This window comes from Camarhynchus parvulus, chromosome 7 (assembly GCF_901933205.1).
Source record: "Camarhynchus parvulus chromosome 7, STF_HiC, whole genome shotgun sequence".
Classification (NCBI taxonomy): domain Eukaryota; kingdom Metazoa; phylum Chordata; class Aves; order Passeriformes; family Thraupidae; genus Camarhynchus; species Camarhynchus parvulus.
Window position 1 is genome coordinate 11117593 of NC_044577.1, and position 26638 is coordinate 11144230.

General features: G+C 37.6%; 1 protein-coding gene across 1 annotated transcript in view; it reads left to right on the forward strand.

Moving 5' to 3' along the window:
• The first annotated feature begins 4719 nt into the window (after positions 1-4719).
• The window catches only part of AOX1 (aldehyde oxidase 1), a 36401-nt gene continuing 14482 nt past the window's right edge, over positions 4720-26638 (forward strand). The window contains exons 1-21 of the mRNA XM_030952225.1: positions 4720-4797; positions 5737-5794; positions 6760-6856; positions 8998-9106; positions 9643-9769; positions 10644-10705; positions 11295-11375; positions 12209-12289; positions 13357-13501; positions 13671-13763; positions 15436-15587; positions 15832-15925; positions 16639-16748; positions 17592-17776; positions 18913-19075; positions 20233-20327; positions 22064-22234; positions 23511-23637; positions 23931-24053; positions 25185-25281; positions 26197-26321. Of these exons, the coding sequence (XP_030808085.1) occupies positions 4738-4797; positions 5737-5794; positions 6760-6856; positions 8998-9106; positions 9643-9769; positions 10644-10705; positions 11295-11375; positions 12209-12289; positions 13357-13501; positions 13671-13763; positions 15436-15587; positions 15832-15925; positions 16639-16748; positions 17592-17776; positions 18913-19075; positions 20233-20327; positions 22064-22234; positions 23511-23637; positions 23931-24053; positions 25185-25281; positions 26197-26321 (2355 nt within the window). The 5' untranslated portion in view covers positions 4720-4737. The remainder of the gene's footprint in view (positions 4798-5736; positions 5795-6759; positions 6857-8997; positions 9107-9642; positions 9770-10643; positions 10706-11294; positions 11376-12208; positions 12290-13356; positions 13502-13670; positions 13764-15435; positions 15588-15831; positions 15926-16638; positions 16749-17591; positions 17777-18912; positions 19076-20232; positions 20328-22063; positions 22235-23510; positions 23638-23930; positions 24054-25184; positions 25282-26196; positions 26322-26638) is intronic.

A 26638-nucleotide genomic window follows, 5' to 3' on the forward strand; every position in this document is an offset into this window, starting at 1 on the left:
TTGAGTTTGTGTTAGTAGGATGTGTATTCATGAGGTAAAGACAGTAGAAAGGCTTCCCTGGAACAGGGAAGAGAGTGAAAGGATTATACCAACTTACTTTATGACAAAGGTATAAAAAGCCTTTTTTCTGGCAATACTGTGGCAGGAGAGGATAAATGCGCAAACTGAAAAAAAATAGAGCACTGTTCGCATACAACCTCAAAATATTTTTTACTTCTCTGAGTAAGCTAACAGTTGAAGCAGTGAGACTGAGGAAAAGTAGGAGCTAAAAGTAATGGAGAAAGTCTTCACTTCACCACTGGCAATTCAGAAATATTTATGCCAGATAACTTATAAAAAATTGTAAGGGATTAGAGTCACACTTTTATTTTATTAATTGACTTATATGTTAAAATTCTGCAGTATTATATACTGACACATTGCCACTCTTTTACTCCAAAATGATAAGTTCTGTATTTCTGAGAAATGGTAACTAATAACAGAAAAAAAAAATGTTGATGCCAATCAAGATTTTAGATTATTGTCTCCTATTTATATTATAGTTAAATTTGCACTGTCCTGAATGGGTGCTGTTAAGTGTTCGGTTTAAACAAGTTTTGAATTTTTTTATAGAAATATCACATCCTAATATGATAGAGGTCACATATTTCCAGCATTATTTTGGAAAGCAGTAGTGTCTTGCTTTTTCATACATACTTATTTTCCACGAGTTTAATTCCTTTAGTGTATCAAGCTTTCATTAATGCTATTTACCATGTGAATTATTATGATCACATTACTGTAGTTGCATATGTGCTTGATGATATTCATACCTGATGTTTTTTACTTCTTTACAGCAAATTAAGGAGAGGGGATCGATTTACAGATACACAATTCCTGAATTCCCCAGTCTACAAAGTAAAAAATAAAGGAAATTTTAAAAGCAAATCAAAATTTTATTGAGGAAGAGAGAATTGCCTTTATGGACAATACTTCTAAAATGGGTACAATTGTTTATGTATATATGTAAGTGTTTAGCAATATAGTCTTTGTTGTTCTTTGATTAGTAAAAGTCTTCCACAGTGAAATTTTCTGGAGAAGAACCTCTATAAAAGGGGCACAGAATACTTTACTGAGGAAGGCTTATACAGTTGAGGGTTACTCCTGTTTTGCATTTCAGGTCAGTAATTTATAATCTGTTCAAATGGTTTGCAGCACTTCTTAAATTGTTAGAAAATATATGTTTTAATGAGAAATAAAAATAAACCAGCTTTGGGAATTGTACTGTGAGTTTTTCATGTGTATTTTGATTGGAACCAGTTCTCAGTGCTGGTTGGAATGGATACATGCATACCAAATTTTTATGAATTTATTGAAATAGATGGAGATAGTCTTTTTTGATAGTTGACTTTTGGATTTGACAGAATCACACTGAGATTTGAATAAGGAAATCTCATTGAGAAATAAATAATGGAGGGCAGTCAAGTGCCCACAGTATGTGCCAGAGGCAGCAAGGAAGAAAAAAAGCACTACAGTAGGAATTCAGTAGCAAATTGGGTCTAGAGAAAGCAACACCTTGAGTTTCCAATTGAGACTGCACATGGGACAAGTAATACAATAATGTCATACCATTCAGATTTCAGGTTTTTGTACTGCTTCCCCTCTGCATTCCATAAAGTGCTGTCAGCTGGCAGGTTTCTGCAGTATCTGATTTGTAGATGCTACCAGAGGCTCACTACCTGCACAGCTTTTACACATTACAGTAGATAAAGTTCAGGTTAATTTTGCAACAGAGAGGCATTTTTGATGAGGTAGAGATCTAAGTTAACTTATTTTGGTTATAGATGGTGGTTCTTCATGCAAATGCAGTAGATGTTACTAGTTTACATAGGCTTAAAAATTGATCAGACACATTAATGGAAGAAAAATCTATGAGGAATTACCAGAAACACCATTTCTGGCACAGGATGTTCCTGAATTGCAAATTTTTGAAGGCTGGAAGATGATTCTGGAGAAGCCTTACTATGCCTTTGAGCAATTTTTGTACCTTTTCCAAGGACATTCCCTGGTGACACTTTCAGAGACCAGTTCTTTGGTTAGCTTGACCTTTTGTCTAATACAGCATGTCTCTTTTTAAGAGGTGTAACTGATATTCTTAAATTTATAATGTATTCTTTAAAAGTATATTCTTAAAATACAATATATTCTTTTAAAAATTATAATATATTCTTTAAAACATTCTTTTAAATGTAATCTTTGTACTTCATTGTAGATTACATTGTGAGCTGGGAAGCTGATGGAGAAAATAGTCCTTTAACACATGTTTGAGACAAGAAGGTGGTTGGGAGCAGATGGCATTGATTTGCAATCAGGAAATCAGGCTTTATGAACCTGATAGTCTTCTCCAACTAGCTTGGTGGGTGAGGGCAGAGCACTAAATGCTTGTCTCAATTATAGTAGGGCTTTTGATATTTTGTCTGATAACATTCCACAGATAAACTGATGAAGTATTGATTTGTTAAGGGCACAGTGAGGTGAGTTGAAAAGCTGGAAGGCTGTGATTAGTGCCAAATGGTCCAGCTGGAGGCAAAACATTAGAACTCCTTAGGGTTTCACACTGCTGCCAGCAGTGATGAACACATTCACTAACAACCTGTATGAGCCAGTGCACCCTACACAAGTCTGCAGGTGATCGGAAACTGGAAGGAGTGGCTGAAATACCCCATGGTTCTGTCACCATTCAGAGGGATCTGATCAGGCTGGAGAAATGTGCTGAGAGGAATCTCAAGAAGTTCAGTAGGAGGAACCTGCATCCTTCTCCTGTGAGTTGCCAGAATTTCAGCTGTGTATTTTGACAGAAAAGGACTGATGCATATCAAAACACACTCCTGGATATAACTTTTGGGTGTGTCCATTCTACATGTAAGTCTGGAACTATAACCATAAACACTAAGAGGCGTAAATGTATTATTTACAAACACTTAAGTAATACCACAACTGGTTACCAGTTGCAAAGATCATGTAGAGATTGTAAATATACAGCAGTAAGTAGAGCAAGGTTTTTTTCTATAGATCCTTGCAGTACAAATAGAGTATTCAGTCAGTATGGCAATTCTTCCAATAAATTCTTCCATCACCCAGGCAATGTCATCTGCACTGCAAAACAGCTGTTAACATTATTTGGGAAGTTTCAGCAGACAGACTTTTTTCTTTCTGATACATGCTGTGGACATCACCCCATTAGCCAAGACTATTGTGAAGAGCTGCAGAAATGGTTGAGAAGATAGACTCTATCATTTTTCAGTGTTATTTTTTAGAAAGAAGTACACAGGGAAATGATTAAGCATTTTTCCTTTTTTTTTATTGCCAAGTTTGTAATTACTTTATTTTATTTTAATTGAAATGTTCTTGCTAGCTTCTACTATTTATCAACATCAGCAGCTGTGTCATTAGAAACCCTCAAGAAATACCTATTAAAACTTGTGTTCCCAGTGCTGACACTGCAGCAGGAAAACACAATGGTTTTTAAAATGGTTGTTTCTCTCTACTGCCTGCGGTTTGAAAGCTAGAAACAGAGGCACGTGCTTTATCTTCCCAGAAAATAAATAATCTCTTTGGGGATTGGCTTAATTATTTTTTCAGTGAAGGTCCTGTTGTTCCACACAGCCTCAGGTGTTACCAGCTAGACTGCTAGGGTGTCCCAAATACAAGCATGAAATTTTCAATAAAAGTAGAAGGCCCGGGGGTTTATGCCTTCATTTCTTCCATTCCTTTAGTATAGATATCGTTCCAAGTAAAAAAGGATAAAGAAAGTGGCCTGAAGATCACAGAAGTTATTTTAAGTAACTGTAAAATCATATTATTGCTACTGCCCTTCTTTCCTTGTTTTCTCCATCCCCACTCTTGTCGCTCATATTGATGTTCAATAATAGAACACAGAGAAAACTCACTTTATTATTTCCTAGATTGCATTTCTTTTTATTGTTACAAAAAATGATAACATAAAAGCAGCATAAAGAATGTTGCATTGTCTTTGAACCTTCACTATATGTGCTTGTTTTACCAGGTCATTTGATATATTAGAAACTCTTTCCAGGAAAATGATGAAAAAGCAGCTCATGATTTTTGACATAAAAATCTATTTGTAGCAATCACCAAGAATTAGGATAATTTTGCTGAGAATAAGGTAATTTGAACTTCTTTTTATAATCTTAAAGTTGCTTTTTCTCATGTTTACTTATTCTAGGTGAAATTTTGTAGGAAATTAATTCCATGTATTTTGATTATACAAAAAGAGGAAGGTATTTTTTCTATAAAATCTTTCCTGCACAACTAGCCCTTACAAATGGTTATGATATCTGAACTTACTGTTGATTATTTTGTGAATGCAAATATAACCAAAAAAGTCACATTGGTCCCATGAGCACTACATTGCAGGATTTTATCTCAATTTAAAATTACTCTTGGTGATATTATAATAAGAACCTGATAACAGTGCACAGTGTTAACGTTGCTGTTTTGCTCTGCAAGAACACCTGTGTCCTTTGAGAAAGTGCGAGGCACGACTTTGTTTTTCAACACTTAAATAACAGTTTAGAATACTGAAGTAAATAAATATTTGTAGTCGGCACAGGACGTTGAAAACAACGTCCGTGTTACCGCCTGGCTCGGCCCCGCTCTCCGCGGCCCCGCCCCGCATAACGAGGCGCGGCCAGCTGCGCGGCTTTCCTTGCTGCTCCCGGTGCCGGGCTGCGGACGATGGCGCTGCAAGGGGCCGCGGCGGCTCAGGAGCTCGTGTTCTATGTGAATGGGAGGAAGGTAAGTACAGGCCGGATAGAGAGGGGCTGCTGTGCCTAAAGGAACCCCAAGGGCATAGATTTGGCTTCCTCAGGCTTATTCGAACGAGTGTAACCGAAACCTCACACAGACCTCCAGAAGAAGGCTGCATGGTTGCATCCCATTTTGGCTAGCTCTGCTGTGTTTGGGAGAAAAAGCGTGTTAAAGTGAAACACACTTTCAGCTGGGTATCAAACTCGGCTGGTAAGCAAACCCCTTTTTCACTTGGATGTCTGGCTTCTCATCTTTGATGGTGTCAGGTTTTCAGAGGCACAACTGAAAGCAAGACTTTAGCGTCCAAATTTGGACTACTGAGCATAAAGATAATATTGCAAGAACTGGTTGTTGATCCAGAGCAAGTGTAAGGAACTAGCTGATTCTAAGTGACCAAAGAAGAAACACTGTACTCGATCAAGAATGTGGATATTTCTGTTGCTCTCTGTTGCTCTCTGTTGTCAGTTTCTTAGAGCAAGTGAAGGTTAATATAAGTAAAACTAGAAAAGAAATCACTACTGCCGATAGCCTTACAGACTTCCTCTAATGTTTATTCCAGTATGTCAGAGTGCCAGGGAGATTTTAAAATCTGCAAATCATTAGTTAGTTCTTCATGCTGTCTTTAAAGTTCTGCATTTTTATTTCTAGTGTGGCCGAAGGTCAGTTCCCTCAGTATAACATTTCACTGAGCAGCAGTTATTTTTAGTACTTGCAACATGCCCTAACATTTCTTTTCTGGAAGTGTATGTGTCTGAAAAGGAATTTCCAGGAGCCCAAACTCTCCTGCGGTGTTTGGTAATTAGTGTAGTACTATGAGACGGAACCAGAGAAGGATTCTCTTCTGGCCTTGTGTGAATGTAGTCTGTGCCCTGAATTATGAAATGCTTGGTTTCTTAATAAAACCTTGTTTTTACTTTCTTGCTGTAGATAATAGAGAAAAATGCTGATCCTGAACAAATGCTCTTGGCTTATCTGCGAAAGAGGCGTATCCTTTTCTTGTCTGTTCCCTGAAGTCACTCATGAAAGCCTTATTCAAGTAAAATTCTAAGAAATTTTAATTCAAGGTTTAATTACCAGATTAAGGAAGTTGTGATTCCTTTAAGATAAATCAACTGCACTAAATGATGTCTCTTTCTTAATCCAAATATTTTTCAGTTGAGCTGCTGTATTTTTAGCCTGGCTTTTTAAAGAGAGAAATTATGCCATCAGGCACAATGAATATGTGTCTATTTGTGTTCCTCCCCTCCCACCTCATAAAGAAGTCTAAAAACCTAGGGGTCAGTAACTTGACAGAATAAAAGTCCCCAGGCTTTGTAATAGTCTCTCTCCTGCTAAAGGGGAGATCTTGTGATGAAAACCTGAGACTGGTAGAATTTTGAGGGGCAAAAAGGCATCTTCCTTTTGGTGTCTTTGGAACATTCAAATAGCTGTTTATTGATTCACAGTTTTAGACTGGTCACTGTTCCAGATTCAAAGAAATGAGCACTTCTCTCAGAAGTGTGATCCTTCAGATGAGATGCAAGGCAAATATCGTGTCTATAAATGGGCCTTCTGGGAGAAACTGGGAAATTTGCTTTAGTGTCTCACTGGAATTTCAGATATACAGCTGGTTTGCCCATTACGTATTTCTTCCTTTCAAATTTTCACTTGGAGAAGTAATTTTCACTTCTCTTTTCTGTCTGTCCCAACTTACTCCTATTCCAAAATAAATTATAATCAAGTTTTCTGTTTTCTCAAGAAGAGGATTTTGGTCATGTAACTTCTTAGCTTCCATCTTGCTTTCACTGAAAGTTTATTCCAATATAGAACAGAATCCAGTACATATGCTGATACCAAACAAATGCTGTGTTCCTTAGGAGTTTAGGAAAAAAGGTGGTCTCAAGCCTTTGAGTGGAATAAAGCCCAGAATGGAACCAGATAATTATTTTCCCTAATTGACAGCATTTTCAGTCTGTCTTACAGGAACTAAGTATGGCTGTGGAGGAGGCGGCTGTGGTGCTTGCACAGTGATGATATCAACTTATGAGCCAGCTTCAAAGAAGATACGGTATCCTCAACACAATATTTTGAATCCTGCAGAAAAATCTATGATTGTTGATAACATTTCCAGATATGAAACCTTAAATACAGAGTTGTAGAACTTGTTCTTAATAGTAAAAGTATCTAGAGGAAAGGTCACTTTAATCCAAAAGGAGAATGCTGTAAAAATTGCTGTTGATTCAGCTGTATTGTAAATTTGCTGAACTATTACACTCAAATTCTTGATTTACTTATAAATACTGATAGCCCCTGCAAGAGGTTGTAGGGGGTATTAATTTAAGAGCCTTTCGCTGGACCACTGGAATGTGGCTCCTACCTGCAGCTCTGTATGGTGGTTTAAGTCCAGCTGGTAACTGAGGACCATGCAGCTGCTCACTCACCCCCCCCCAGCAGGATGTGGCAGAGAATCAGAATGGTAAAGGAGAAAACTCATGGGTTGAGAAAAGACAGTTTAATAGATAAAGCAAAAGCTGCTTGTGCAAACAAAGCAAAGTAGACAATTTACTCACTACTTCCCATCATCAGGCAGATGTCCAGCCGCTGCTGGGATACCATCATCTGTGATGGTTACTTGGGAAGACAAACACAGTCACTCCAAAACTTCCACCCTTTCTTCTTCTTCCCTCAATTCTATGTGCTGCACAGGATGCCACATGACATGGAATATGACTTTGGTCATTTTTGTTCACCTGTCCCAGCTGTGTCCCCTCCCAGTTTCTTGTGTCCCAAAGTCTCCCCATTGATGGGGTGGGGTGAGAGGCAGAAAAGATCTTGACTCTGTGTAAGCCCTGCTCTGCAGTAACTAAACATCCCTGTGTTATCAGCACTGTTTCCAGCACAAATCCAGAGCACAGCTTAAAACTAGCTACTATGAAGAAATTTAACTCTATCCCAGCCAAAACCAGCATACTGTCATGCAATTGGTGGGAAGGTAGGGTAGGCACAAGTGTGAGTCTTACCAGCCCTTTGATACTAAACTCCATCCCTTACATCCCACCCACAGAAAGAAAGATTTTGAAACTGAAACCCAGAGTTTGAGATTGAGTCATTAAGGTAAAAACTGGAATAAATTGGTTTTAAGTTGAGAAAACACCAATCAAATTGTTAAATGGTTACATGTCATTGTACACTGAAGTGTTTATTGGGTGGGGAAAAAACATTCCAGTTGTCCTTTTGTACAGTTACATTACATTGGAATGCAACACAAATGAAAATGTTTAAAGTTAATGAAACAGCTAAAATTAAAGCAGACTACTAAAATCAACTGTATTAAAAAACAAATAATTTTATTGAAATTAGTAAATGCTTTGAAGAATTTTCATTTTGGTGTGTTGTTCTGTAGGCACACAGTTTGTAGTAATTGGGAGTGGGGCTGTGTCCAAGCCTCATCCCCAATGGGCTACAGCTGTGTAGGTCAGGTGAGCAGCATTGAAAGCAATTAGAGCTGGAGTGCCCAGGTGCACTGACCAATCATCAAAGGGAACAGAGGGCACACAGGTGCAATGTGTCAGCATGAGGGTATAAAAGGTTGGGCTAAAGAACAAGAAGGGTAGATGCTTGCAGCCTTCTGAAGTGATATGATGTTACTCTGTATGGGCAGACACCTGAAGCCTTCTGAAGTGGTATGGTGTCACTCTATGTGTTGAAACTTTCTGAAATTGTGTGATGATGCTCTGTGTATCATGACCTTCTCAACTGCAACATATGCTGTGGCTTATGCTGCAACATTGTTCCTAAATAGGAACAATGATATTTATTTTACATCAGAATTTCCTTTGGGTCAGAATTTTGATTATAAGTTTGCAGCAGTAATTCTTTACTTCCTTCCAATGACTACACCAATCTTCCTTTCCCTATCTTTCTCCTTCAAAATACAGTTGACAGATTTCTTGTGGGCAAGAGAGACAAGAGGGCAATTAGAAAAGACTGAGGTATTAAGGAAGATGTAAATTCCATTGAATTGTCCTTATAGATATGCTTTTATATGGGGGTCAAGAGACATAGCTAAAAAGTGATCGCTTCTCATTCCAAATGTTAATAGTGGCTGCTTTGTAAGTACGAACTATGTCTTGATTGGCTGAAGAATAATACTCAGACTTGTTTATTAAAATAATATTCATGTTCTTTATTCTCCTTTATGTTCCAAAGACACTATTCAGCCAATGCATGTTTGCTTCCCATTTGCTCCTTGTATGGTGTAGCAGTGACTACAGTGGAAGGTATTGGAAGTACAAAAACCAGGATTCATCCAGTTCAGGTGAGAGTGCAGTATCACTGTATAGGAAGATTACTGATTTCTTTTTGGATGGAATGGATTTAGTGTCAGTGCTTTTAGGGCACGGGAATTTCATAAAATGGTTGTTTTCCCTGCTAGGTGACAACAGAGGGCAACATTGTTTTCTGGTGGTTGATTGATCAAGGCTGGTGGCAGATCTTACTTTAATATTGACAGTCTGATCAAGTAGTCGGTATGTGATGATTGTTGGAGTGGGTCAGGCTTTGCTCTCTTTGGGCTAATGGCACATCTTGGACAATGTCCCATTGGTTCAAATTTTAGTTTAAGTGCAAAAAAGGCAGAAGTCCACTGAAGGTTAATTAGCTTCTTCAGTAAGATGTACATCAACATCACACCCAAAATAATTGTTTTCATTTGATATTGCTTTAAGTGTTTTACTTTAAAAGTCTGGTTAATTACCAAGGCAACATTCTGTATGACATCTCCCATTTAAGAGAGCATTCATTAGAATGGAGATGAGTGCTGGAATGAGTGTTGTTTATAGTGTTTCATTTCAGGAAAGACTGGCCAAGTGCCATGGCTCCCAGTGCGGTTTCTGCACACCTGGAATGGTGATGTCCATATACACTCTGCTAAGAAACCACCCAGAACCAACTTCAGAGCAGATGATTGCAGCTCTGGCTGGTAAATATTGCCACTTTTTAGTTTGCAGGTGTGTTCCTGAAAAATTTCTTCAGGTGCTTTGTCTGTGTGAGTCCTTGTCTGTGTGAGTATACATGTCTGGATGCATGGAGGATGTCCTCCTACAAACTGTGCTTCCTAGAAGAGTTGCTACTGCATGGAGACCTTGTATTCCCTGTCATTCTTTTATCCTGGAAAATGAAACATGGAGCTGTGGATTATTTCAGGTGCTCAAAACATCCCCATATGTGTCTTTTGAAGTGCTTAAAATCAGATGTGCAAAAATGATGTCATGTTGGAGAAGCAGCTGCATCTGAGCATCTCCAAGGTCCCTTTATATCTGATGTTGAGAATGTCATAAGCCTTGCAGGACAGGCCCTTTGTAGTAGGATTAAAACAGATAGTCTGCATCTCTCGGCCTTATCTTCAGTAAGGGAAAGTGTGAGCATTTATTGTAGGTAAAATAGCCTTCTGTCATGTGTTGTGCTCTAGAGTCACAGTGGAGCCAAAGGCATTTCCTGCTGCTGTGTGGTGAGCTTAGAGGAGTAACATTAGTTTCCTTCACCTCTAGGAAAAAGAGAAAAACATTTTGAGTGGGTAAAAAAATACTGTACAATGTCTTATTCTCCTGCATACTGAGCTGGAGCCAGCATTCACTGTAGTGCAGATCTCAACTATTTCATACTCCCCTTGAAACAACACCATTTTTTTGTCAGGAGCTGCAGGGTCCTAAGTCTTGTGCCACTATTCTATTTTGTCTTTTTGAGAGCTGACACTTCTCCTTGAGCTTAAAAAACACAAGACTCAGATAAATATATGACATTCTAAAGCCACATCTTTAGAGCAAAGCTTTTTCTGACTGATTTCCTTCCTTTAGGGAACTTGTGCCGCTGTACTGGATACAGGCCAATCCTAGATGCCTGTAAAACCTTCTGTAAGGTAAGAAGTAGTGGTGATAGGAGTGCTAGATTGGGGCCATTAGTGTATATGCATATACAAGCCATCAAGATTTTCACTGAAATCATCCCTTCCCTCTGTTTAAAGGTGACATTCTAAGTAAATGGCCTAACCCATTAGAAAAATTGATAAACACAAGTGAACATGGTGTCTAGCCTGGATTATGAGGAGTAATCTGAAGTAACTCCATGTGGTTTACTGTGGGTTAGTACTGGCATGAATAAAAGTGGAATTTCAGTCCACATTCTTAGAATTTATGCAATGCAATGTGTCAGAAACCTACCGAGGAGAAGTGGGAGTGAACAGCTGGTAAAGGAAACAATACAGACCATCTACATCTGCTCTCACAATGTCAAAAGAATTCTACACAGTGGGAATTATTTTGTATTAGGGATGTCAACATTTGAGGACTTAAAATAATTTTTTAATATCATTCCTTTAACACTTCATCCTTCTAATTCAGCTTGTTATTATTAAACTTCATCTTTATTGGAATACAAAGTCACTCTTATGAGCTTTAACTCATTGCCACTCTGGGCAGTATTTCACTAATGGGATTTTCCTATTTTAGGACTCCATTTGTTGTCAAAGGAAAGCAAATGGAAAATGTTGCTTGGATCAGGAAGATTATTTGTTTGACAATGAAGAAAAGGTAAAGTTGTGAATATATTACCGACTCTACTTCAATATAAAACTTAGAGAAAGAATATTGCATATAGTATTTGATAAATATGATATTTTACTATTCCTCACAAGAAATTTGGAAATATTTTGAAAAATTGAGGATTCTGTGTCTAAATTTGTATGAGGAGGCTCTGATACTACTATCTGTGTCAGATAGTTGGTATAAGATAGTTTGGGTCTCCAGAGCTGAGATTTGAACAGCTCTTCAGGTTCAGTTATATTAATAGTCTGAGCTCTACCAATACAGTGAGAATTATATTATGAAGGACAATAGGGCATATGTGAAATTTGCTTAAATCAATGATCAGTGATGCTCTAAGTACTGGTCTCGTAGGAAAAGTGCTGACTTGACTTTGAAGAATTGATGCACTCCTAAAAATTAGAGCTATGATTGTGATTTTATGTGAAACCTCTTGTCTATACAAATATTTCACCTTATTTTTCTTTTAGTAATATCTGATCTACTTCTTTAGGTTTTGAGTACTTTAGGTTGGCATGAAACTACTTTTTTTATAGTAGAGCTACAGGAAGCCTGTACTTAGTCCTTCAGTTGCTTGCTTCTGCACTGTCATTTGTGTTAGCAGTAAAATTTAAGAAAATATTATGAACACTTCTTTCACCTCAGCACCTCCAAATGATGCATGGTGATTTAAAAACAAATCCAAATGATAATGAAATGGCTAATTTTTTTACTAAATTAAGTGGCAGTCTATTGGTTTGGCTTTGGTTTTGCTTTTATTATTGTTTTATGAAGTTAATGATAAGAGAAAATTCTTGGTGTTTGCTTGTCTTCTTTTTTAGGTGTCCACCAGCCTGTTTTCAGCAGATGAATTCCAGCCCTTAGATCCCACCCAGGAGCTTATATTCCCTCCAGAACTAATGGTACCTTTTGCTGCTTATAGACTATTCTGATGCTCTGTTCAGAATGAATTCTTAAGTCCTGCTTAGCAGTAATTCATCAGAAGAAATGTCAAAACATTTTAATGTTAATATACTCCTTTTTGGTTTTTTGCCCGGTAAGCTTATTGAATATTGACATACCAAAAAAAGTCATGTTGGGAACATGAAGCTGCAGAGTTACGTGTCAGGTGAGAAGATAAAGAAGCAACTTAAACTAAGTTTTCAGTCCAGCAGCTGAAGATACAAATACTTCACAGCAAATTGAATGGCAAACAATTTTTAACATTGGAAAACAATTTTGTAGCTTAATAGTTGTGTTAGTCTGTTCTCAGATGACCCTCCAGATCAGAGAGTGTTTAGCCCCAGTGATTAAGGCTGCCAAAGATATAAACAGCTGGAATGGAAAGCATTAGGCATCCTTAATTATTGACAGCAATATTTGCCCTAGAAAAACTGAAAGCTGTTTGTTTTACTTTATTACCATTGTAGAGATCCAAAGCCAGATTCTGTAGTTAGCTGACTGCTTCTGGAGTAAGGTTGATAACTGCAGGACAGAGTTCTTGACTGTGTGTTTGTACCAGCACTGGTTCACAAGCTATTTCCAAGTGATCAGTAAACAGTGCTGGAACAGCCAGAGACACTTAAGTGCCTGCATAATCTAGAAAGGGATGCTGCTGTCAGTGCCATTGGTGCATTCCAAGCAAACTAAGTGGGAAAATACCTTCCTAAGTATTTTTTATCACTTTTTCTAACAGTTTTAGCAATTGCAGGATCTATCCCTACATCTTTTGCTAGGGGACTGTTTATTATCATTCTTGTTTATTAGCCCACTGGAATCACTTGCAGACATTTCACCTACACAGTCTCGACTTTCACCACTGTGCAAACATTAGCCAGCATAACATTTCTGTCCCCTTTTTATCCAATTTTAAAGGATCATGTAGAATTGCTGTTGTTTAAGAACATTTTTGACTTTCAGTCTATTGTCTATTAGATCTCACTTCTGTCTGTATGTCTAAATATTTAAATCTGCCATCTTTCTCCATCAGACAATGGCAGAAAATCAACCAAAAACAACTCTGGTTTTTCGTGGGGGGCGAGTAACATGGATTTCTCCTGTAAGCTTGGATGAACTGCTGGATCTGAAAGCCACCTACCCTAAAGCACCTCTTGTGGTTGGGAATACTGGTGTGGGTATGTATGTGATCAGAACAGCTCCTGTTGCTTTAGTTCCAATGTGCATGAGAGGACTGGGGCTACATTTGTGGTTCTTTTTGCATCTTCATCCCTAAACTTACGTTCCAGTATGTGGGAGTTGTCATTTTGGAAAAACCTTTTGTCTACGTGTATTCCTATCTTGTAGGACCTGACATGAATTTCAGAGGTGTGTTCCATCCAGTTCTTATTGCTCCTGCAAGGATCCCTGATCTGAATGTGCTGAAATACACAAATGATGGTCAGTAGACTTTATGTTTTTCCGAAATAGAAGATTTCTTTGCAGTAAGGAATGCTGCACCATTCCAGAGTGCTGAGCAACTCATTCCTAAGCATGCTTGGCTCTTTCCCAGGTCAAGGAGGCTGTTGTCAACAACAGTGCAGGATGGTTTTATCTTCCTGATGCAGTCCAGAGCTGACCAGAAATATTATATTGGGCCTTAGTGTGAGGGTGATTATTCTGGCAATACTGGTTCTGGTGATCAGTCATGCAGGATTTGCTCTGTGACTGCTGAATAGCAGAGAGAGATCCATACAGAACTGCAGGGAGAGTTAGCACATGGCTTGCTTGGTTACATTAGAAAAACTGGCATCACTGATATGCATTAACTAATCTTGTTCTCAATCATAACAGCATTAATTATAATGGGTTAAAAATGTTGTACCTCAACTTACATGTTTATAATAAGCCTGGAGGTTTTTTTTAGTTAGACTAGGTTTTGGGTTTTAAATAATTTCTGATGGATTAGAACTACAACTAGAACGGGTCTCAACTTGCTATAATAATCTAAAGTAATTGAATAAAAATTACCTTGTACTAGCTTATAGCCAAATTTTTAAGGAAAGTCATATCTGATGAAATTACTTGCTATATGCCTGAAGCCACTTTTTTAAGTGGTAAACTCTGTTTGATAGTTCTGTCATTGCATTTAGAATATCTATTTTATTTCTGGTCAGTCATTCAGTTCTATTCAAAGACTAGTTTATTCTTAGCTGAAAAGTAGCTAGGAATTGAAAAGAAGCTGGAAGAATTCTTACTCCTTCTTTAAAGTGTGTAAATAAAACCTTGGTATTTGAAGGTGAGACTTACTAGTTCTAACACAAGAGATATGCAGTTTAGTTTGCCAGCCAGAAATAGCATTTCCTCTCTTTAATCAGATTTAAATTCAAAATATGTTTTGATTAAATTTTTCTTTTAAATACACAAAATTTAATATTGCTTTGCTTACTTAAAATGCATTAAATTTATTTATATTTTCATTTATACATTTAATTGAATCCCAGTATTCATTGAAAACATTCATTTATTATGTTAATAATTATTTTTACTAGAAGGGGACTGTGTACCATCTACAAAAAAAAATAGAAGTATAATCTCACAAAAAAGCCTCCTCAAGTAAATGCATACGAGTTCTCTTTCTAGTGGGAAAAATAATACTGTCTTCACTGTCAGGACTATTTGGGTTTTTGCTGCCAATGCTACCTACCCCCACATTAGAAGAATATCTAGAATGTACATATGCAAAGCAAGATCAAATTAGGATGAAAGTAATGGTTTAGGAAGTCTGTTGAAAGCATTTTGAAGCTGACTCACCTTTGTGTGATGTCTCCTAAATGTTTACTCAGTCAAAGCAAGGTGCAAGGGAAGCAGTTGGGATGTGCAGCTGGAAGCACAGAAGGGATTTCCCTTTCTGCAGAAGAGGTGAGGTATTAGTTCTATTTCATAATTTCTAGGGACTTTACCCTCAGTCTCCTGAAATGAAAGGTTCCAGTTCCTTTAAAATGCAAAGGCTCCCCTCCTTTTATCTGCCTTAGCTCACATGAGCTGTCCTAACTCTACAGTCTGAAGATGCTTTAAAACCTAGGCAGTAAAGCAATGCACACATTACACTTTCATAATCTTTTGGTTACAGGATTAACTCTGGGAGCTGCCTGCAGCCTCTCTCTAGTGAAAGACATCTTGACAAATGCAATTGCCAAGTTCCCTGAAGAGAAGACAAGGGTTTTCTGTGCTGTCTTGCAGCAATTGAGAACTCTGGGCGGAGAACAGATAAGAAATGTTGCTGTATGTTGGGAATTATTTGCAATTACAGTTTGAAAAAATTGTAACAAATGTGAAATTGGTCCTGACCACACGTAGAACTTGTGTTTTTAATTTTGATTTTGCCATGAATTTTCTATCAATACCTCTTTTTGTAGCTTTCAATATGTATAAATGTGCATACAGTTTGCATGTCATATTGTCACTTAACACAATATGATGATTACAGAGAAAGGTAACATAAACTACTTTTAACTATTTTTTCAAGTCGTTTGGTGGAAACATCATAAGTAGAAAATCAACATCAGACTTGAATCCTGTTCTGGCAGCCAGCAACTGCATGCTCAATCTGGCTTCAAGAGGTAGGAGGACTTAGCCTGTCTCTATAGCATTTAAGTGTTCAAAGGGCTTCTAGAGATTTAGGTTCCTTGCAGAATTTTGTCATCTTCCCTTCTGAAAATTTTAACTTTCATAATATCCATCACAGAATAACAGAATAACAAATATGGTCACTTTCAGAATAAAATATCAAAAAGAGAAAGGAAAGAGCGATAGCATTTATTTCTTTCTGGACTCCTGGAAATGTTCAGAATCTCAGGGGAAAAGCAAACAAAGCAAAGAAGAAATGAACCCAAAACCTAAACAACAAAAGCCCCACCCTCCTAATAGTTATTTACTTTTGCAGCAGTTCTTTACCACTCAGTTTACTTCTTCATTTTGTATGTTTTAGAATGAAAGGTAGTTATGACAGCAGCTGGAGAGATCTGGAATAAATTGACAGGAGTGAGGGTGGGGTCATCATGGCAGTGTTGGAAGGGAGGATTACAGAATGGGGATTGACCTCTGGGTACTTTTTTTAGGAACCTGGTATTATGATGTTATGGAAGATGGAGCAACCATTTGAGTTTATAGAACATATCACTGATATTTTTTTGTGTAAGTTCTTAGTAGTAGCTATTTATTCAGGAAGGCAGCAGGTATTTCTTGCCAATTAAAATACTACTGATATTGTGTTAATTGCACAATTATAGGGAATTTTCTGGATTTGAGATTTTTGGATTTTTTTTTTTTTTAGGACAAAGGAGACAGATTCCTATGAGTGATATTTTTGCAGATGGAGTTGGTAACAATACCATTACACCAGAAGAGATCTTGGTCTCTATCCATATTCCTTATTCTAGGAAGGTAAGTTATTAGTTTGTTTAGATTTGCTTTATGCAAGTTAAAGACTATGAAATAAAGAGCAAGAAGGGGTATAATCAGTTTGTTTAAACTAGCACTGTTACTGCTCACTTTCTGAATTCCTTACATTTATTCATTTCAGTGCCATACTATCTCCCAGTTTCAGCCAAAAAACAACTCAGCAGGTAGCTGGCAATGCTACGTAAAGAGTAATATTCAGAAAGAACTTTGCCCTAAAATGATGAGGGAAATAGCAATTGTCTAGATCCCCTGTGGAAAGGGATCTTGGACAAGTTGCCATTGTGCTCACCAAAGCAGGCTGCTCACCTGTGATATGGCTGGCATCAAATAGGCAAAGAATTATCATCTTCTGAGGATTTTTCTCTAAAATAGGATAAGATTAGAGATGTGTGTGTGGTGGTTCCATAAAGGTTGCTGAACTGAATAATAGTCTTTAACTGATACTGGGTTTGCAAGAGTGGCTATGGGATCTTAGAAGAGAGTTGTGGGTTATGTTTTCTGAATACTGAAGTTTGGCAATACCTTGAAGCCTCTAAACTTGTGGTCTTTTTATAAATACAGCTCCACAAAATCCCTGTCTTCCTGTTGTCTACCATGAAAAATCTAGGTCATCTGAACTGTGTAGGTGATGGGGGATTGGGTATGAGCTGCTAGAAAATCAAAGGTGGTAAATCTACTGAAAGGTCAAGAGAAGAAAGTGCATGGTCTTGAATACTCTTGAAGTTGAATTTGTGCTCTTCATTTTCTGTTCTCTTGTTCACGTAGCACAATAACAAGTTCTACTTTCAGATACTTGCATGTCTGCATTTCTGTGCTCTTGCTCAGGGGGAGTATGTCTCTGCATTTCGACAAGCACCAAGACGGGAAAATGCTCTTCCGATAACCAATGCTGGGATGAGGGTCCTTTTTGAAGAAGGTACCGACATTATAAAGGATCTAAGCATTTTCTATGGAGGTGCTGTCTCAGCAACAGTCTGTGCAAAAGAAACCTGCTGGACACTTATTGGAAGGTAAAATTTCTTTGTCTTGTGTGTCTCTGAGCGAAGGGACTTTGAAAACTCAGGTTCATGTTCCTTGGGACATGAAAGTACAGAAAGATTTAATTTGCCTGACTGATGCCTTGTATATTCAAGTGAATGATTGCGCCTTAATGATGACTTTTCAGGATCGTTACATTTTGGAGTTTGCACATGAAGTGAAACTCCAGTGTGAATTATGCAGAGAGATAAGAGAGATGGCCTGTGAGATAAGTGGGTGAGGTATACATCAGTCAATTGTGCACCTAAACCCAAGGATGGGTAAATTACTCTATACCCCATACATTTGATAATACTTTCATCAGTGTTCTTGAGTCCTTCAGTTTGTCTCTAAAAGGTACAAAGTTTGAGAACATTAGATGTGCCAAATAAAGTTAGAAGCACAAGTCAAGTCTTCACCTTTTTAATGTATCATCATCTACAAGGTCCCAGTAATCTCTGGAATTAGTCCCTGACTTTCCCTCCCATTTTGCAGCACTTTTCAAAGTTTTGGAGGAAAAAATTGCAAATTCAAGCAGCATAAAAATAACACTAAATGAAGCCCCAGTGGTCTTTTGCTATTTATTATGCAACTGTTTCATTAGTTGAAGTGCTCACTATTTTTTGATGCTTAACAAGATGAAATTTAGTCTAACAGACTTAATATTTTGATATCTGTGGCTGTGTAATTATGGAGAATTAACTGTGTTGAGTTACTTAAAGAAGACAGTGCTTTCAGAAAATGTAGCACCTAATTAGATCCCTTGAAAGTATCTACATTTTGCATCTATATCTACTTTTTTTCAAATATAGGATAGTATCTGCAATATGGTGAGAATCAGTAAGACTGCTAAAGCAGTTTTAAAACTGCAGTAAGGTTTATTTGATTATGTATTTGTTTATTTTTAAATGCTGGCATAGAACTTAATTCAGTTTACTTGTGGGAGTTCAGCTCTGTGAGCAACATTGATCTGCACTATTTTAAAAATTGCAGACATTATTAGAATCAATATTTTGGCTTAATTGTGAGCAGGATTATGTCTGTGGTCAAGGGTACACATAAATTACTGCAATTGGTATTTATTTTTTATTAGTCCTGGCCTGATTGTATCTATTATTCTTCCTGACAGACACTGGAATGAACAAATGTTGGATGAAGCATGCAGACTAGTCCTTAAAGAAGTTGCTCTCCCAGGCTCAGCTGGTGATGAAAATGTAGACTATAAGAAAACTTTGATGGTCAGTTTCTTCTACAGATTTTTCCTGGAAATATCGCAGTCATTGAAGACAATGGTAAATTAGTTCATAAAATCATTGAATATACTGAGTTAGAGAACACCCATCAGGACCATGGAGTCCCACTCCTGGCCCTGCACAGGACACCACAGGAGTCCCACCATGTGCCTGATAGCATTGTCCAAATGCTTTTTGAACTCAGGCTAGGAGCTGTGACCACTACTCTGGGGAGCCTGTTCCAGTGCTCAAACACTCTCTGGGTAAAAATCTCTTCCTGATGTGCAACCTAATGCTCTCCCCTCCCGCCTTCATGCCATTTCCTCCAGTCCTCTCAGTGGTCAGCAGAGTGAAGAGGTCAACACCTGCCCCTCCACTTTCCCTAGTGAGGATGTTGAAGACCTCAGTGAAGTCTCCCTTGACTCTTCTCCAGGCTGAGCAAACCAGGTGTTCCCCATGTCTGCTTTTGTGCAAGCAAATAAAAGGGGTGTTCTTGCTATATGTTAGTGCTTGCAATTTGTACAGGGTGCTAAATCATTGTCTTTGGTGTTTGGACCTACACAATAACCTAAGTGTTTAACTACCAAAGAGACTGATGGAGAGATGCCCATTTAACTTTTAGATGCTCAGATAGCTTTACCTTGGACATAAGGCTTTAAAAGACATTTGAGCAATATTAATACAATAACATACTGGTAGCAAGCTCCCAGACCCAAAGACAATATAGAAAAGATCTTACTCTGTAGTTCAAAACACAAATAGATGAAATAGGAATAAAGGCTTTGGAAGAAAACTGTAGGTACTAAACCAACCCTCCTTCTTGTATGAGCTGTTGACTGGGAGATGAGGACACTAAAGTTTCACTTGCCAAGACATTCTAGGGTAATTTACTTTTTTTATTTTTGTCTTAAATATGTTCTTACAGAGAAAAATATCCCTTTTGCACTTTTCTTCTGTTATCTTGAGCTCTTCTGTCTGTCCCTACTTTATGTTACTTACTTTAGAAAGTATGTTTGTTGAATCTAATATATTTTTAAATATTATTTAGTGACACCTAAAACCTCTACGTTGTTTTCAGATTGTTGTTTTAGGGCCTTTCTAGTTTGAGCCTGGAAAGCATTTTCTGCATAAAGATTTTGTGCTTGATTTTGATTGTTGGCTTTTCTAATTGTAATGTTCAAAATGTGAGTTTTAGAAGTAATTCACTTCCTTTTCAGGATCCTTGCCATTATCCAGGCATACCTGTGGAATATGGGAGTGTCCTACAAGATTTCAAAACCAGAATGCCCCAGAGTATGCAAATATATCAGGCAAGTGATCTCATTCTGACATTGTTTTGTGCTTTATAAGCCTAGGTAAAAAGTCACAGTTCAAACATGAGCTATGGTATGAAGGTCAGGTTCAGATTTTCCAAAGGACTGGAAGCAAAAGGCTTTTAGTGGCTGATTTTAACTGTATCTTGTTTGGAGAATCCTTGTTTGTAAAAATAGATTCTGGGGTATACGCGCTTCTTCTAGACAGTTCTTTGAAGATAAATATGCTAATCAACCTCCATTGTCAGGTTGCTTAAAATTGGTTTATTGCAGTGTGCAAGGCAGTTAGAAAGAAATTTTAAAAACAAAACAAAAAAAAAGATTGGAAAGCCCGAGTATAGTATATATGTACACTGTAGTGTATATTGTTTTGTTGTCTCAAGATCCTCAGGGGCTCTTAGGTCTGACTGTAGATTTAGGAATCAAGATGGTATGTGATGATTGTGTGCTCAAATTAACACAAGCAGGTTGTCCTAAATCAACAGTAGAGAGCAGCAAAGAACACATTTGGTATTTTCTGAGCTCGCCATATAAATAGTTCATGGTGGAAACACCTGCAAGGATTTTTGATATTTTGACACCTGCAGTACCCAAGTTAAAATACCAACTTTTGAAAACCTAAAGAAAAATTCAAATTAAATATAGGTAAATACTTGTTTTTCTTTTAATTTTTGGATATTCCCTAGAAAAACACTTGCTTTAAATACTTCAAATTTGTTTAAATTGTTATATTAAGTTTCCTTCAGAGTTGTTATTATTATTTTTAAAAATTCAAGGGCAAGAGGCAGTTAGAGGAGCCAGGATCAAGGGGACTATGTGACTTTTCCCCAGTTTATTCCTCATCTGTAAAAAAGTGACTGAACATCAGAAATTGAAAGAATTTGTTACTCAGATCAGTTGGCACTGAGCAACAGAAATTTAGAAACCCAGAAAATCTGAGTTTTTCCACTTTAAATTTCTATTTAGATTTTGTAAGGCCTTTTTTTTTTTTTGTCTGCACTCCTTCATTTGGACATTATTAAGATGAATAAAAAGAATGCTTATCCTGAAATCCAAATATGTTGTCATTCTGTGGTGGAAATGTTGAAGTGGTTTGGCTGAGACATCCATTTGAGGAACTTCAGGCAGTCAAGTGAAGAGTGTTTGTTCTTGACTTTTTGCCAAGAGCAGACAGTGTGCCAGGAAGGGTAGGAAGCAGAAGTGCGTAGCCTGAACACGTGTGCTAGAAGCTTTAGAAGTAAAAACATTTTAAGTCATAAGCAATTAACTAATTCTAAATGTAGAAAAGGAAAAAGTTAACATGAATACTGACACAAAAATTGTAAAGGTGTTCTGGAAGTTTGCAACATTAGTTCATGTGGCAGATTTAACTGGAAATGCTGAATTAATTAAAAAAATACCAAAGTAAGATTAATAAGGCACTAAATTCATACACAGGTGCAAGGAAATAATTGGGAAGAAAATATTTAGGCAATATTTTCTCACTGATTTACGTGATCAGTTGCACTCTTCAGTGAGGAAGACAAATTCCATTAGGTTCCATTAGAGAAGAAAAGAGGAGAAAGAAATCCCCAGGAGTAGCAGTCACCTCCTGCAGCCACATCTCTTTCAATATTGAACCAGAAGATGATCGTATGAGCTGTTGTTCATTCATCTTATTTTATGATCACTGTAAGAGTAACAGGACTGTTCTTTTTTTACCTGGGTGTGCTGGGTGTGTGTTTCTGACTGTTCAGGATGTAGATCCGAGCCAGTCTTCCCAGGACCCTGTAGGACGGCCCGTTATGCACCAGTCTGGGATAAAGCATGCCACTGGTGAAGCAGTCTACATTGATGACCTTCCTTCTGTGGATGGGGAGCTTTTCCTGGCTCCTGTCACTAGTTCCAGAGCTCATGCTAAGATTGTGTAAGTGTTCAAAGTGGACCTGAAGAAAGTGTTATCCTGAATTGCTGCCTGAGAGTTTTGGAGAGACTAATGAGTTATGTGTGTACAGAACAGCATGCCTGATACCTGATTGCAAATCCATGCTGGAAGCAGTATTGTTGCATTAGTAGAAAGATTTGTTAGGATTTAAGTGTCTTGCCCCATTTTACTGTACCAGTAAGGGTGAACTGTTTCTGGTCCATAAACCAGCCAAGAGCTAGCCTAGCTACCTCCACAAAGTGCTCAGCTGTGCAGTGCAAATGGACTTCAAGATTCAGTTTTACCAACACTGCTTTTAAACCTTAACTCTATGATGAGAGAAGAAAATTGTTCAAAATGTAGGAAATAGTGTGGCAACATTGCAGCAACAAGGTGGCAAAGCTCATATGAGGCTTATAGGAGAAAAGAGTGGAGAAGTGGATTTTATTTTGTAAGAAAACTGTTTCAATGTATGCTTTTATGCTGCCGAGATACACGTATCCTAGCAGTTTGTTCAACATTCAGGCACCAAGACATAATCAAGTGATCTGTCATAACAGATAGGTCTGGGGCTTCTAGCTGCTGAGTCCTTGTCATATTTCCTAGCTTATTCTTAGGTCAGTGCTGGGTTTGGCAGCCCTCTTTTTGGTCCCATCACAGAGGTGGCATCACCCCCATCTCTGCAAGTCAATAAGATCTATTCAGTCTCCTTTGTCTCCTGATTTGGGTGTCCAGAGAAGATGCCTGTACATGTGCTGGGATCTGATGACCTGCTGAAGTAGATGCTATCAAAACATGTTGTTCTTATAGACCTTCTACTGTTCCTTCTGATCCTTCTACACCTAGACATTTGCATTCCTTCTCCATTTATACTGGTTTTGTAACTTTTATATCTCTCTACATGAAACCTCCATCTGCAAATGAGTAATTGTATCTTGCAATATGTATATAGGCTGTCAGGTCCTAGAGAGCTGCTGTTGTAACATTGTAATTGTGCAGTGATTTTTTATTGAACCAATGCAGTTCAGGCAATCTAATGGGCCAATGATTTCCCTGTTGTATCTAAATTATCTTTTATAAATGAAGCAGATTAGTAGAATCTTAATTTGTCTTTTATCTGCACTTCTCCACATGCCCAAGACAGAAAGAAAAGGTGTGTGTGAGCCTATGAGCAAATCATGGTAGTACAAGAAATATACCTCTGTATTGTGTTCCCTTCCTCTGTGATCAGTTTGTATAATTAATGAAATACACTTCTCTCTTCCCATATCCCAATCAGATCTATAGATACCTCAGAGGCCCTAAAAGGAGCAGGTGTGTTTGATGTCATAACAGCTCATGATGTGCCAGCTGCAAATGAGTTTCATTTTTCTCATGATCCAGAGATTATATTTGCAAGAAACGAGGTATAAATACAATCCTTTTGCAATTGATTTTCTTAATTTTAACTGGGGTTTTTTTCTAGCCTTTTATTGTTCTACTATCCATTTCTGAACAGTGTATTTTCCTTGGTTCTGTAGTTATAGTGGTATTTTTATAATTTGTTAGTTTAATGGATGATGTAAAAATACTGAAGTTCTGACTCAAAGAAAACTTCTGAACCGGAAACATAAGTGGTGGTAATGTAAAATAAGAATATCAGTAGCACATGTGGGAATTGTTTGAATCCACTGTTCCAGTACTGCTGTGTATTCTGCAGGTGATTTGCGTGGGTCAGATTGTCTGTGCTGTGGTCGCAGATTCATATGTTCATGCCAAACAAGCAGCTGCAAAAGTGAAGATAGAGTATGAAATACTGGAACCAGTAATTTTAACAATTGAGGTACTAATAATTTCTTCCGCTTTTTTATTGTTTTACCTATTTAATGAATGGAAGCAGTTCGCACTCTTTAGTTGCTTTTAAAGTATGATTTTTAAGGAAACAAGATGAATTTGAACATCCAATTAAGTAGTATGAGTATCTCCCTAAAAATAAATTTTTAACCTTTTGTCTAATTTTGACCACTTGCAATAGATAGGCAACCAAACAGTTTTGAAAGTATGAAGGTTTCACAAGTTTTACAGTAATAAACATTAGAATACCAAAAAAAAAAAAAAAAACCCTCTCCTAATGTTCCCAGTGAGGAAAAGGCAATGAGCATGCTAGTTTCTAATTTTTTGGTAGCTACCAGTTGGTAAGTCAGCATGTGTATAGTGGCTAACAGTCAGCTCCTGATTCTCTCTAGCATTTTTATCTGTTTTCTGGCTTGAAATCTAGGCTGGAGACGTAGGAGTTGTTGGGGGAAAATGAAAGAAAGGTGTTAGGGATGACTATTTCAGAAGTGTAACGTGAGAGTCACATATGGACTTGCCCTGGATTAAAGAGAATAGAAGTAAGGAACAAAGAACACACAGAGAATCAGCATTAGTTCTGGTAGTCACTTTACAGCTTGTTTTAATGTGTGTGTGGTCTAATGGAACAATCTTTCTGATAGAAAAATAGATAAAGGCTGACAAATTTTGTTAACATTTCATTAGAATTGAAAATCCAGTGAAATCTTATTAGAAGTAAAGCAAATGCTAATTTAAAAATAGATTTCACCTTTGCTTAGTCCTTGGGATTTCTTCCCCTCTTACTGGCATCACACTTTGGATGATGCAGTTGCAATCTTACTCTATGGTGTCTTGGTCACTTCCTGGATGTATGACTGGGAAGAGCAGGTTAAATAAACTGAACGCATTTCCTTCAGAAACTGCTGTCATCAGTTACACAAGATGCATTCAGGAAAGAATTGCTGGTATTGAATAAACAAACTCAACAATGACAGTAAAGTGATGAAATACAGCTGTTCATTGATTTAGGTAGCTGGTGGTTCCAGTCTCTGAAGACAATGGTGTTGGTCCTGAGACTAAAGTGCTGCTGGGAATCTTAAAAATACTTAGAACCCCCCATTTCTCTTTTTCTTCATTACAGGAAGCTATAAAACACAACTCATTCTTTGAGCCAAAAAGAAAATTAGAACAAGGAAATGTTGATGAGGCGTTTGAAACTGTTGATAATATAATTGAAGGTAAACTGTGGAATACATTCAATGAGAAATTTTTGGCTGTCAGTATTTGGGTTTGGCTGTCTCCTCTTCAACTCCCAGTTCTACCTTTTCTCCATATAGTCATTAGGCCTGAGAAAATGGCTAAATCTAGTGTATTTTTGTTCTGCTGCTACATTCAAGTTTTTTGCATCACCTGTTCTTGGAAAAAGTTACAGAACAATTAAGTTGGGAGGCAGTCTTAGTCCAACCTCCTACTTAAAGTAGGTCTGGTTAGAGCAGGTTGTTACAGGCTATGTCCAGTCATGTGTTTAACATCTCCAAATATGGAGATTATGCAACATCTATAGCATGTTGCATAGAAACCTGTTCCAGTGTTTCACTACTTTCATGCTGATTTTGATTTTTCTTATATCTAGCTGGAATTTCTTGTGTTCATTGCCTCTTATCTTTCCATTGGGCATCTCTGAGAACAGTCTGACTTGCTCTTGTCTACACCCTTCCATTAGGTAGTTGTAGACAGATCTCTTCTTAAACCTTTTCTTCTTATGAATGAATAAATCCAGTTCTCTCAACCTCTTCTCACACATCCTGTGGTTCAGCCCCCTGATGATCTTGGTGGCCCTCTTTTTGACCTGGTCCAGTATATGCATGCTTTGTTTAACTTATCTAGGTTTTATTGATTGTTGTCGCCACTTGTGGGCAATAGTGTTCTGCTTTAATCCAGTTCTGGTCATGCTACTGTAACAAGACCAATTTAATATTACAAGGATTTTAATTTGTGTTTTTATTTTAGATGCTGCTCTTTCACACGAGCAGTATCAGAGGATTTGACACTGATTGCCATAATTTACATGATGGTGGGCTGTTAGTTCTTCTCTGGTTGATTTCTTCTGTCATTTTCCCTCAGTAATACTTGTATTTTTCTCATTGAATCAGGGGAGATTTGCATTGGGGGACAGAAACACTTTTACATGGAGACTCAGAGTATGCTTGTTGTTCCAAAAGGAGAGGATAAAGAAATGGATTTATATGTGTCAACGCAGCATCCAGCAATTATTCAGGTAATGCAGAGCATTCTCAGAGAAAGTGTGTGGACTTGTGACAATAGAGCTTTTAAAATTTGGTTTACAAATCTCTAGGAACAGAAGCCATAGAACCAAGAAATTGCCCATGTGGATGTTCAATAACAGCTGCTTTGTAGTGCTGCTGTATTCTGATAAACACTGAGCACTCCACTGTCAGGATAAGTCTCTCCTTTCCCTTTGAACAAAGTACTTCATACTCCACTATTGTAGGCATGAAAAACTCCCTGTGGAGTGCTGAGGCTCCTCTATCTCTGTTAGTTTTCCACTGGAGTGAGGAGCAATTAGTTCTCTAC